The sequence below is a fragment of the Ranitomeya imitator genome, chromosome 2 (assembly GCF_032444005.1).
Source record: "Ranitomeya imitator isolate aRanImi1 chromosome 2, aRanImi1.pri, whole genome shotgun sequence".
Taxonomy (NCBI): Eukaryota; Metazoa; Chordata; class Amphibia; order Anura; family Dendrobatidae; genus Ranitomeya; species Ranitomeya imitator.
In genome coordinates, this window is record NC_091283.1 from 295378757 (window position 1) to 295392090 (window position 13334).

The following is a 13334-nucleotide window of genomic DNA, read 5'->3' on the forward strand; positions in this document are numbered from 1 at the left end:
CCCCCACATATTGGGTATCTGCGTACTCAGGACAAACAGGACAACAATATTTGGGGTCCAATTTCTCCTATTATCCTTGGCAAAATAGGAAATTCCAGGCTAAAAAATCATTTTTGAGGAAAGAAAAATTATTTTTTATTTTCATGGCTCTGCGTTATAAACTTCTGTGAAGCACCTGGGGGTTTAAAGTGCTCACTATGCATCTAGATAAGTTCCTTTCGGGGTCTAGTTTCCAAAATGCGGTCACTTGTGGGGGGTTTCTACTGTTTAGCCACATCAGGGGCTCTGCAAACGCAACGTGACGCCCACAGAGCATTCCATCAAAGTCTGCATTTCAAAACGTCACTACTTCACTTCCGAGCCTCGGCATGTGCCCAAACAGTGGTTTACCCCCACATATGGGGTATCAGCGTACTCAGGAGAAACTGGACAACAACTTTTGGGGTCCAGTTTCTTCTGTAACCCTTGGGAAAATAAAAAATTCTGGGCTAAATAATTATTTTTGAGGAAAGAAAACGTATTTATTATTTTCACGGCTCTGCATTATAAACTTCTATGAAGCACTTGGGGGTTCAAAGTGCTCACCACACATCTAGATAAGTTCCTTTGGGGGTCTAGTTTCCAAAATGGGGTCACTTGTGGGGGGTTTCTACTGTTAAGCCACATCAGGGGCTCTGCAAACGCAACGTGACGCCCACAGAGCATTCCATCAAAGTCTGCATTTCAAAACGTCACTACTTCACTTCCGAGCCCCGGCATGTGCCCAAACAGTGATTTACCCCCACATATGGGGTATCAGCGTACTCAGGAGAAACTGGACAACAACTTTTGGGGTCAAATTTCTCCTGTTACCCTTGGGAAAATAAAAAATTGCAGGCTAAAAGATCATTTTTGAGAAAATAATTTTTTTTTTTTTTTCATGGCTCTGCGTTATAAACTTCTGTGAAGCACTTGGGGGTTCAAAGTCCTCACCACACATCTAGATTAGTTCCTTTGGGGGTCTAGTTTCCAAAATGGTGTCATTTCTGGGGGATCTCCAATGTTTAGGCACACAGGGGCTCTCCAAACGTGACATGGTGTCCGCTAATGATTGGAGCTAATTTTCTATTTAAAAAGCCAAATGGCGTGCCATCCCTTCCGAGCCCTGCCGTGCGCCCAAACAGTGGTTTACCCCCACATATTGGGTATCTGCGTACTCAGGACAAACAGGACAACAATATTTGGGGTCCAATTTCTCCTATTATCCTTGGCAAAATAGGAAATTCCAGGCTAAAAATCATTTTTGAGGAAAGAAAAATTATTTTTTATTTTCATGGCTCTGCGTTATAAACTTCTGTGAAGCACCTGGGGGTTTAAAGTGCTCACTATGCATCTAGATAAGTTCCTTGGGGGGTCTAGTTTCCAAAATGGGGTCACTTGTGGGGGAGCTCCAATGTTTAGGCACACAGGGGCTCTCCAAACGCGACATGGTGTCCGCTAACAATTGGAGCTAATTTTCCATTCAAAAAGTCAAATGGCGCGCCTTCCCTTCCGAGCCCTGCCGAGTGCCCAAACAGTGGTTTACCCCCACATATGAGGTATCGACGTACTCGGGAGAAATTGCCCAACAAATTTTATGATCCATTTTACCCTACTGCCCATGTGAAAATGAAAAAATTGAGGCGAAAAGAATTTTTTTGTGAAAAAAAAGTACTTTTTCATTTTTACAGATCAATTTGTGAAGCACCTGAGGGTTTAAAGTGCTCACTAGGCATCTAAATAAGTTCCTTGGGGGGTCTAGTTTCCAAAATGGGGTCACTTGTGGGGGAGCGCCAATGTTTAGGCACACAGGAGCTCTCCAAACGCGACATGGTGTCCGCTAACGATGGAAATAATTTTTCATTCAAAAAGTCAAATGGCGCTCCTTCCCTTCCGAGCCTTACCATGTGCCCAAACAGTGGTTTACCCCCACATGTGAGGTATTGGTGTACTCAGGAGAAATTGCCCAACACATTTTAGGATCCATTTTATCCTGTTGCCCATGTGAAAATGAAAAAATTGAGGCTAAAAGAATTTTTTTGTGAAAAAAAAGTACTTTTTCATTTTTACGGATTAATTTGTGAAGCACCTGGGGGTTCAAAGTGCTCACTATGCATCTAGATAAGTTCCTTGGGGCGTCTAGTTTCCAAAATGGGGTCACTTGTGGGGGAGCTCCAATTTTTAGGCACACGGGGGCTCTCCAAACGTGACATGGTGTCCGCTAAAGAGTGGAGCCAATTTTTGATTCAAAAAGTCAAATGGCGCTCCTTCCCTTCCAAGCCCTGCCGTGCGCCCAAACAGTGGTTTACCCCCACATATGAGGTATCAGCGTACTCAGGACAAATTGGACAACAACTTTCGTGGTTCAGTTTCTCCTTTTACCATTGGGAAAATAAAAAAATTGTTGCTAAAAGATAATTTTTGTGACTAAAAAGTTAAATGTTCATTTTTTCCTTCCATGTTGCTTCTGCTGCTGTGAAGCACCTGAAGGGTTAATAAACTTCTTGAATGTGGTTTTGAGTACCTTGAGGGGTGCAGTTTTTAGAATGGTGTCACTTTTGGGTATTTTCAGCCATATAGACCCCTCAAACTGACTTCAAATGTGAGGTGGTCCCTAAAAAAAATGGTTTTGTAAATTTCGTTGTAAAAATGACAAATCGCTGGTCAAATTTTAACCCTTATAACTTCCTAACAAAAAAAAATTTTGTTTCCAAAATTGTGCTGATGTAAAGTAAACATGTGGGAAATGTTATTTATTAACTATTTTGTGTCACATATCTCTCTGGTTTAACAGAATAAAAATTCAAAATGTGAAAATTGCGAAATTTTCAAAATTTTCGCCAAATTTCCATTTTTATCACAAATAAACGCAGAATTTATTGACCTAAATTTACCACTAACATGAAGCCCAATATGTCACGAAAAAACAATCTCAGAACCGCTAGGATCCGTTGAAGCGTTCCTGAGTTATTACCTCATAAAGGGACACTGGTCAGAATTGCAAAAAACGGCAAGGTCTTTAAGGTCAAAATTGGCTGGGTCATGAAGGGGTTAAACTGTAGCAGCTTCATAGATGCTGGTATAGTTCAATGTGGCAGAGGCTGGGGGTTTCGGCACTGGCAGCAGGCGGACCCCCCTGACGGACCCCATAGTGGCTGCGTGATGTGCAGCTATTAGTGGCACACCACTGACTGGGGGCCCTTGGGGGAGGAAGGGAACTAGGCAGCTGCCTGCCTGCCGCTAACGCCGGCCCTGGTAGTGCTTGATATCACCCTATTGAGGAGGGTGCCTTTTAAACTAAATGCCTCCCAGCTATTGGCTGGAGTCATTTTACTATGTGCGAAAGCTGCCCCCATAAGAATACGGGAGCGTGCAGCAGGATGTGTGGTGTGCACACACAGAAAAGGAAACAGGGAACACACTGGGGACCACGCTGCGTGGCTGGGGCAGTGAATATGCCGAGATCCCTGCATGGAGGGACAGGAAAACCGTGTCACTGCATGGAGGGAGAGGGAAGACCATGAAGAGGTGCCTGTAATGGTGTTATAACTCTACATTTTAGGTTATTGTTCTCAATTAGCAGCACCAGCCCAGTAATTTGTTGGGTTTTTTTTTCAAAGTATTTTGTATAAGTATATAAGGGGACAATACAAATATCTCGCTGAGGATCTGTTTATACCAAGGAAGGTGACGGGCACAAGGGGGCATTCTTTGCGTCTGGAGGAGAGAAGGTTTTTCCACCAACATAGAAGAGGATTCTTTACTGTTAGGGCAGTGAGAATCTGGAATTGCTTGCCTGAGGAGGTGGTGATGGCGAACTCAGTCGAGGGGTTCAAGAGAGGCCTGGATGTCTTCCTGGAGCAGAACAATATTGTATCATACAATTAGGTTCTGTAGAAGGACGTAGATCTGGGGATTTATTATGATGGAATATAGGCTGAACTGGATGGACAAATGTCTTTTTTCGGCCTTACTAACTATGTTACTATGTTACTATGTATTATTTTACATAATCTCACATTCTTTCCATTCAGGTTCCTGATAAATTTTATCTTTTACATTGACATCAACTACAAAATCTGCCCTGACCCTTCAATGATGGATATGAACAGAGACAAGATGGCGGAGAGGTTATTACAGCTCACCCTAGAGATCCTCTTCCAGCTTACTGGAGAGGTGAGAGATTCTGATGACGCGAAATTACATTGTAATGCAGGTGGCTGGATGCAACAAGCAGAGATCAAGAGGCGGAAACAGCCAGGGGTTGATATAATGCTATTTATATACAACAGTAACTTTTAAACAATTAGTGTTAGTTGCTGTGTAATTTTACAGTAGAGGGAATACAGAAAGTTTAGAATAAACAAAGTCTTTCACTAGTTAACTTTAGTGTCATTTTCACAAAGGTTGTGCGCCCAGTCTGGAGAGTCACCAAGTGAGTTATCACTCAAAGATCTGGCCCTAACGTGGGTGACCAGGTTTTCCCGCTAGAAAGCAAGTCTCTGCCTCACGTAGTCTATTAAAGCCCATTGAGCCTCCCACGCTCCAACCAGCCCCCTCCCAACCTGTGCTCCAAATCCTAGCTGATCCCGATACTGTTGATGATAGCTGGAAGTGATGACCCTGCTCTCTTGCAATGTTCCTCCGCAATTGCAGGCATGCCTCTCCTGTTGCCGTCTCCGTACGGGTCTTCTCAGCTTGACCATCGGCGGAAGTCTCTCATGCTCAAGGCGGAGAGTACTGGGCGTCTGCTCATGGCGGACATAGTCGGGCCTTGGAGACTTGACCAGCACAGGGTGTAGCTTCTGGCTCTAACCAGTGTAAGCCATTCTTGGGGATATCTTCTGGGAAATCCAGACCTTGCCAGACAGTTACTGACATCTGGGTGGCATAAACTCCCCTCTAAGGCCTGCCACGCTGGTCTCAGCGATGTCTCTGGAGCACATCTGCCCTGCTTCCTTACCTGGTGCCAAATATCCTTGTGGATGGGCACAAAGGGCTTTTAAACCAGGGAAGTCTTTCCTGAGGGTGACCTGATCCAGTCAAGCACACAAGGTCACACCCCTGCAAACTTTCCAGCATACTTTGTGTCATACCGGCCTCCTCTGACGCTGCGGCCGCTTCTCCTATCAGTCCCGCTCTCTCCATTTCTCCTCGCTGCTCTCAGTGTCGCGCCGGTTCCCCGCGTCCTCTTCCTGCTGCTCGGGGATTTCGGCGTGGGGTGCGCGCTCCTCTTCCCTCCCGTCCTGTACCTGCTCCACACATGCGCCTTAGGACGCGGGCGTGCACTTCTTCCTCCAGTTAACCATTTCGGACCCTCCCTGCTCCTGTCTCCTCCAATCAGGTACTTCTTTGGGCTATATCAGGCCTCACCTCCATAATGGAGGTGCCTGATTGTTGTGTGCAGTTTGTACCTTCCTTTGGCCCTGTCTGGTTCAGATCCTTTTCTGCTCCGGTCTGGTCCATTTTCTCAGGCTCATTCTCCTCCTGTCTTCCCTCCGTTTTCCCAGCCTGCCTCCCTTGGTTCGTCCCTTCTGTCCTTTCCAGAGCCGTCCCTCTTGGTGCCAGCTGTTGCGGTATTGTTCCCCTCGGGCCTGCTCCCCAACTATCCCTGTATAGGGGTTGTCATCGCGGGTTCGCTCGTCCTTGGGTGTATCAGTACCGTGACCCAGAGGGTCCACTCTCTGTCCGGTTTTTCCGTCCTCACGGTCACTATTGGACTGCGCTCAGATTTCATCAGAGTGCAGTCAGATTGTCACAGTCTTCCGTTCTCACGGTCACTATAGGACTGCGCTCAGATTACATCAGAGTGCAGTCAGATCGTCACAGTACAATCAGGCCATGGACCCCGCTGGTGCCTCCGCAGCAACGCAGAAGGAGTTGTTGTTCTTACGGGAGAATCAGACCCGTATTATGTCTGTTGTGAAGTCTATGGACTCTCGTTTAACTGCCCTACAGACTTCGGATCCTGGTAACGCCCCTCTGCTGGTGGGACTCCAGCAGGAGCTCGCACAGCAGCGAGATACCCAGTCCCATATTCTTAGTTACATGGCGTCCGTTGACGACCGCCTTCACTCTCTTCAGTCTGCCGCCGCTGCTTCTGCCTCTCATCGGGATCCTGTACCCCTTCCTCCTCCTCGTTTGGGAAAGCCCCCTCGATACAGCGGCGATCCCAAATTGTGTCGGGGTTTTTTGAACCAGTGCCGTCTACACTTCGAGCTCCTACCCCAGCAATATCCCTCTGATCGTGCTAAGGTGGCCTTTATTGTGTCTCATCTCGAGGGAGAAGCTCTGTCCTGGGTTAACCCCTTATGGGAGCGGGATGACCCGGTAGTTGCCAGTATACAGATTTTTCTGGACACATTTCGTAAGGTCTTTGATGAGCCAGGTCGGGTGGCATCTACCACTGAATCCCTCTTTAATCTTCAACAGGGGAACCTTACTGTTGGACAATACGCCATCCGCTTCCGGACACTTTCTTCTGAGCTTGGGTGGAATAACGAGGCACTGGTAGGGGCTTTTTGGAGAGGGCTCTCGTCCAAGATTAAGGATGAGCTCGCAGGTCGGGATACCCCTACTATCCTGGAGGACCTTATATCCCTGGCCACACGTATTGATTTACGTTTCCAGGAGCGCTCTCGAGAATTAGTCAGGGAGAGGAGATCCTTTAGGACTAATTGGGTGCCTGGTTCCTCCTCGGTCAAGTCCTCTGCTTCTTCCGCTCCTGAACCTATGCAGGTGGATCGAGTTAGGTTGTCGGAGCAGCGTCGCAAGGAGAGGCTGGCGCAGGGCTTGTGTCTTTATTGCGGAGGGGTAAATCATTTCTCGCGTTCCTGTCCAGAGAGGCCGGGAAACTCCTCCACCTAGGCCAGGTAAGAGAGGCCTTCCTAGGTGATTCAAATTCCTCTCTACCCCTAACTATTTCAGCTTTGATTTCTGTAGGTCTTGAGCGTAGGTCTGTGGAGGCGTATGTGGACTCGGGTGCCGCTGGTAATTTCATTCGGCAAGAGGAGGTGAACAAATTTCGGATACCTGTGGTTACTCTTGAGACTCCGCGTTTTATTTCTGCAGTGGATGGCAGACCCCTACCTGTTTCCATCAAGATGGTCACTCTCGAGTTGGACATGCAGATTGGAGCTCTACACCAGGAGAAGATAGCATTTTATGTTCTGCCTAATCTTTCTCACGCTCTGCTCTTGGGTCTACCCTGGCTCAGGTCGCACGAGCCAGTTCTTGATTGGCGCTCTGGAGAGATACTCCGCTGGGGTCATGGTTGTCATGAACATTGTCTGCTGTCCGTCTCCCGTCCAGGTCTTCCCCAAGCACCCGTCAATCTTCCTAGTCTTCCCTCTGCCTATCTCTCGTTTGTCGATGTCTTTGATAAAAAGGAGGCGGAGTCTCTTCCTCCACACCGAGCCTATGACTGCCCTATCAAGTTAATTCCTGGATCTACCCTTCCCAAGGGAAGAACCTATCCGTTATCTCCGGCAGAGACCTTAGCCATGTCCGAATACATCCGAGAGAATTTAGCCAAGGGTTTCATCCGGAAGTCCTCTTCTCCAGCTGGAGCCGGTTTTTTCTTCGTTCGGAAGAAAGATGGATCCCTTCGGCCATGTATAGACTACCGAGGTCTGAATGCCATCACAGTCAAGAATAGGTATCCCCTACCGCTGATTCCTGAACTCTTCGACCGACTGAGAGGAGCCCGAATTTTCTCCAAACTAGATTTACGCGGAGCCTACAATTTGATCCGAATTCGCGCTGGAGACGAGTGGAAGACTGCCTTCAACACCCGGGATGGCCACTATGAATACCTGGTCATGCCCTTTGGTCTCTGTAACGCTCCAGCGGTCTTCCAGGAATTTGTGAATGAGATCTTCCGTGATCTACTGTATTCTTGTGTGGTGGTGTATCTTGACGACATCCTTATTTTTTCACCCGACTTGTCCTCTCACAGAAGAAGTGTTCGTCTGGTTCTACAGCGTCTTCGGGAGAATCGCCTCTACGCAAAGATCGAGAAGTGTTTGTTTGAACAGACTTCTTTGCCTTTCTTGGGATATATTATTTCTGACATGGGGTTGGAGATGGATCCTGAGAAACTATCTGCTGTACTTAAGTGGCCTCGTCCTATTGGAGTGAAGGCCATCCAACGATTTGTGGGCTTCGCTAACTACTATAGACAATTCATTCCGCATTTCTCTTCTGTGACCAAGCCTCTCGCCGCTCTTACCCGGAAAGGAGCGGTTCACAATGTTTGGCCTCCGGAGGCAGAAGACGCCTTTCTCTCCCTAAAAAGGGCCTTCACATCTGCTCCTGTTCTTCATCGGCCTGTGGCCAGCAGGCCTTTCATCCTTGAAGTGGATGCCTCCTCTTCGGGTGCTGGGGCAACTCTCTCCCAAAGATCTCTCTCCGGTCGTCTGGTTCCTTGTGGGTTCTTCTCGAAGTCATTTTCGCCCGCGGAATGCAATTATTCAATTGGAGATCGAGAATTACTTGCTATAAAGATGGCTCTACAGGAGTGGCGTTATCTCTTGGAAGGGGCCATTCATCCCTTTAAAATTTTCACAGACCACAAAAACTTGGCTTACATTCAATCCGCCCAAAGACTTAATTCCAGACAGGCCAGATGGTCTTTGTTCTTTTCTCGTTTTGATTTTAAGCTTCATTTTCGACCCGAAGATAAGAATTCTAAAGCGGATGCACTTTCCCGATCCTTGCAATCTCCCGAGACAGAAGAAGGTCCTTCACATATTATTGATCCTGCCAAAATCATCATGGTGGCTCCCTCTAACCTCCTCTCTGTTCCCCCTGGCAGAACTTTTGTCCCGTGTGACAAGAGAACAGAGGTATTGCATTGGGGACATTCTTCCAAAGTTGCTGGACATGTCGGCACCAAGAAGACTCTCGCTCTTCTCTCCCGGTACTATTGGTGGCCGTCTCTCCGACAAGATGCTTCGGATTTTGTGGCCTCCTGCACAACTTGTGCTAAAAACAAAGTACCTAGAGGGCTACCTTCCGGTCTCCTGCATCCGTTACCCGTTCCCGAGGCCCCTTGGCAACAAATAGCTATGGATTTCGTTACAGATTTGCCTCGTTCCTCTGGATGCACAACCATCCTGGTAGTGATGGATCGGTTCTCCAAGATGGCCCATTTCGTTCCATTGCCTGGATTACCCTCGGCTCCAGAATTGGCAAGAATTTTCATCCATCAGATCTTCAGATTACATGGACTTCCTCAGCGAATTGTGTCGGATCGAGGGGTACAATTTACCTCCAAGTTCTGGAGAGCACTTTGTAAGCTCTTGGGCATTTCGCTGGATTTCTCCTCCGCCTATCATCCTCAGACCAACGGGCAAGTGGAACGGATAAATCAAATCTTGACCTCCTACCTCCGCAATTTTACCAACGCTCATCATGACGACTGGGTAACTCTTCTTCCTTGGGCTGAGTTTGCCCATAATAATCATCCTAGTGGGGCAACTTCTAAATCTCCATTCTTTGTGGTTTCTGGTCTGAACCCGGGAATACCTCTTCCTATGTCTTCCCCTTCTGGAGTGCCTGCAGCAGACGCCTTTTCTTCTGAATTTTCCCAAATTTGGAGAGAGACCAAGGAGGCTCTCGTTCGGACTGCAGCCCAGATGAAGAGACACGCCGACAAAAGGAGGAGGGATCTTCCACCGTATCATCCTGGTGACAAGGTCTGGCTTTCGACTAAACACATTCGCTTGAAGATTCCTTCCTACAAGTTGGGTCCTCGATACATCGGTCCCTTCGAGATTTTGGGACGTTTTAACAACGTGGCCTATAGATTGAGATTGCCGGCTTCTCTCCGAGTCCCTAACGTCTTCCATGTCTCGCTCTTGAAACCTCTCATTCTTAATCGATTCTCTCCTGCACCCATGGACTCCCCTCAGCCCTTTAGCATTGACAATGATTTTGAAGTAAAGGATATTCTGGCCATGAAGAGGGTTAGAGGAAGGGTCTTCTATCTTATTGATTGGAAGGGGTTTGGTCCTGAGGAGAGGTCGTGGGAGCCTAGGGAGAACGTTAATGCTCCACGGATTCTAAGAAGATTCACAGCCAGTCTCGGAGGGGGGAGTCTTAGGAGGGGGGGTACTGTCATACCGGCCTCCTCTGATGCTGCGGCCGCTTCTCCTATCAGTCCCGCTCTCTCCATTTCTCCTCACCGCTCTCAGTGTCGCACCGGTTCCCCGTGTCCTCTTCCTGCTGCTCGGGGATTTCGGCGTGGGGTGCGCGCTCCTCTTCCCTCCCGTCCTGTACCTGCTCCACACATGCGCCTTAGGACGCGGGCGTGCACTTCTTCCTCCAGTTAACCATTTCGGACCCTCCCTGCTCCTGTCTCCTCCAATCAGGTACTTCTTTGGGCTATATCAGGCCTCGCCTCCATAATGGAGGTGCCTGATTGTTGTGTGCAGTTTGTACCTTCGCTTGGCCCTGTCTGGTTCAGATCCTTTTCTGCTCCGGTCTGGTCCATTTTCTCAGGCTCATTCTCCTCCTGTCTTCCCTCCGTTTTCCCAGCCTGCCTCCCTTGGTTCGTCCCTTCTGTCCTTTCCAGAGCCGTCCCTCTTGGTGCCAGCTGTTGCGGTATTGTTCCCCTCGGGCCTGCTCCCCAACTATCCCTGTATAGGGGTTGTCATCGCGGGTTCGCTCGTCCTTGGGTGTATCAGTACCGTGACCCAGAGGGTCCACTCTCTGTCCGGTTTTTCCGTCCTCACGGTCACTATTGGACTGCGCTCAGATTTCATCAGAGTGCAGTCAGATTGTCTCAGTCTTCCGTTCTCACGGTCACTATAGGACTGCGCTCAGATTACATCAGAGTGCAGTCAGATCGTCACACTTTGGTTCCACTTGATTTTGGCTGGGTGGCAGATGGCAACCTCTCCTCATCAATGACACCTCCTGTATGAGTTCTCCAGATATGTCATGGCTTATTTTCACAACAGCATTATTATCTATTGGAATAACAGATGGACAGAACTGGAGAGGTGAGGACTCTGGAATTGTCTGTAGTGTGTTTATTAATGTGTCTCTCCATAACCAGGATTGCACAGTAGTGAAGAAGACCTCTAGTGATCGCTGTCAGGACACTGTGTCTGAGGGATGGAGAAGACCCCTGAGCCCAATCACGGGGCCTCCACCTCACCCACTGAAACATGAGGACATCAATGAGCAGAAGATCCTTGAACATCTGTACAAGATGATTGGGCTGCTGACTGGAGAGGTGACACTGCTGGGAATGCTGGGACATTATACAGTAACGCTATGAAGGGATCGTGGGATGACGGTTTCATTGTATGTGTCAGGTTCCTATAAGGTGTCAAGATATCACCGTTTATTTCTCCATGGAGGAGTGGGAGTATTTAGAAGGACACAGAAATCTGTACAAGGACGTCATGATGGTGGTTCCCCAGCCCCTCACATCACCAGGTAATAGACAGGACTAAATACACACGGTCTATAATTATCTGTATATAAAGAATGAATTCAGTCCCTGTATGTGTTTCCTTCAGTTCTATCCAGTAAGAGGACAACACCAGAGAGATGTCCCCGTTCTCGTCTTCCACAGGACTGTAAACAAGAAGATCCCAATGTTCCTCAGGATCATCAGGTAGATGGAGAGGGGTCATGAGATGCGTCATGAGATATGAAGATCTTGTGCTCAGTCTTATTTTAGCCACCTGTATTATATGTTTTAAACTTGTGTAATGAGAACGGTGGAAATGGCAGGATTAGAGCTGATCATAGCTGTGACTTATTTATACGTCTGTGACTTTTACAATATTTGTTTCAGGGTGAAGATCTGACCCATATTAATACTACAGAGACATATGTGAGGGGTGATGAGCCGTGTAAAGACGAGATTCCTGCATATGACTACCCAGGTGAGTAGTGACCATTAAATGCAGAGAAGTCACAGATTCTGCTGTAATTATATATTGAATTTCTAGAGGCCGTGCCGGTCCTGGAAGGACAGTCAATTGAGAAGCGAAACTGTTTTGAGGTCAACCAGAAATATGTTTGCAGATCAGAAAATGATTTAGAAGTAGGGTCCGGTAATATTCTACTCAAAACTGGGTAACAACTTAACTCTAGTAATTACTCTCATTACTCTGGATGGGCTGATTCTGCCTCTATCCTGGTCAGGTCTGGGTTAAATTAGTCCGCCTCTTTTTGGTTCTGGGGTGGCTATTTAATGCTGGTAGTTGCTGGGTCCTGAGTCCGTGATACTTCCGTCTACTCGGTTTGACGTATCTGACCCAGGTTATTCACCTGTAATCGTTGTGCCTCTGTGCATGTGTGCTTTGCGGTGTATGCCCCGTATTGTCCCCTAACTACTACCCCTGTTTTCTGCTTGTTACTTCTCTGTCTGTCCTGGCTTTCTGACCCTTTGTCTCTGAATAAACTGCTATTTTGCCCCATGGTACCTCGCTCCCATCTGTCTCCCGACCCTCGGCTTATCCTTTGACCACGTATCTGTCTTTGTGCTCTGTGTCCTGCGTTCTTTGCAAACCCCCCATTCTCGCGTGGTAGCTCCGCCCTCATCGTCCCTGCAGTGATCAAATGACCAGCCTAGCTCAGGTCCTGTGTGCATTGCGTGCCTCATTCCTTCCACTCCCTGAGCTTCTGCTAGCGCCCCCTAGACTGCCTTTCTGTGACACTAGGCAGTGTCATTAAATTATCACCGACCCAAGCATTAAAGGGGATTCTGCAGATTTTTTTCTTTTTTCTCTCTCTCTGATATGGATCTGCTCCGTGCACTGTCGGATCAGGTAGCTAACTTGACCAAAATGATGCAAAATCTGTCGGTGGAGCAAAGAGCTTTGGATGCTTCTCACCAACAGTTGCAAAAGGATTTGGAGGATACAATTAGTGCGGTTCGGGGTGTCTCCTCTCTATCTGGCAATATGGATGGGGCTGTCTCAGATGTTGTCTTTTCCTCTCCTGAACCCACTGTCAAACTATCGGATACCTTTTCTGGGGATAAAAATAAATTCGGGGTCTTTAGGGAGAGTTGCAATTTATTGTTTTCCCTGCGTCCTAGGTCTTCGGGGGATGAGAGTCAAAGGGTGGGGATAGTGATAACTTTGTTACATGAGGGCCCACAGTCTTGGGCTTTCTCCTTGTCCCCTAACTCCCTTGAGAGATTGTCTGTGGATCGGTTTTTCGAGTCCTTGGGTCTCATTTACGATGAACCTGATCGAGTGAGATTGGCCGAGGACACAATTACAGGTTTCACTCAGGGAAAGCTCTCTGCCAAGTGGTACTGTTCTGAGTACAGGCGGTGGGCACCAGAA

The 13334-nt window shown here is 47.8% G+C and overlaps 1 protein-coding gene across 1 annotated transcript in view; it reads left to right on the forward strand.

Moving 5' to 3' along the window:
* Positions 1-13334, forward strand: part of LOC138663301 (zinc finger protein 25-like) — a 54896-nt gene that overhangs the window by 14441 nt on the left and 27121 nt on the right. The window contains exons 2-6 of the mRNA XM_069749484.1: positions 4053-4194; positions 11081-11260; positions 11343-11466; positions 11550-11647; positions 11831-11921. Of these exons, the coding sequence (XP_069605585.1) occupies positions 4114-4194; positions 11081-11260; positions 11343-11466; positions 11550-11647; positions 11831-11921 (574 nt within the window). The 5' untranslated portion in view covers positions 4053-4113. The remainder of the gene's footprint in view (positions 1-4052; positions 4195-11080; positions 11261-11342; positions 11467-11549; positions 11648-11830; positions 11922-13334) is intronic.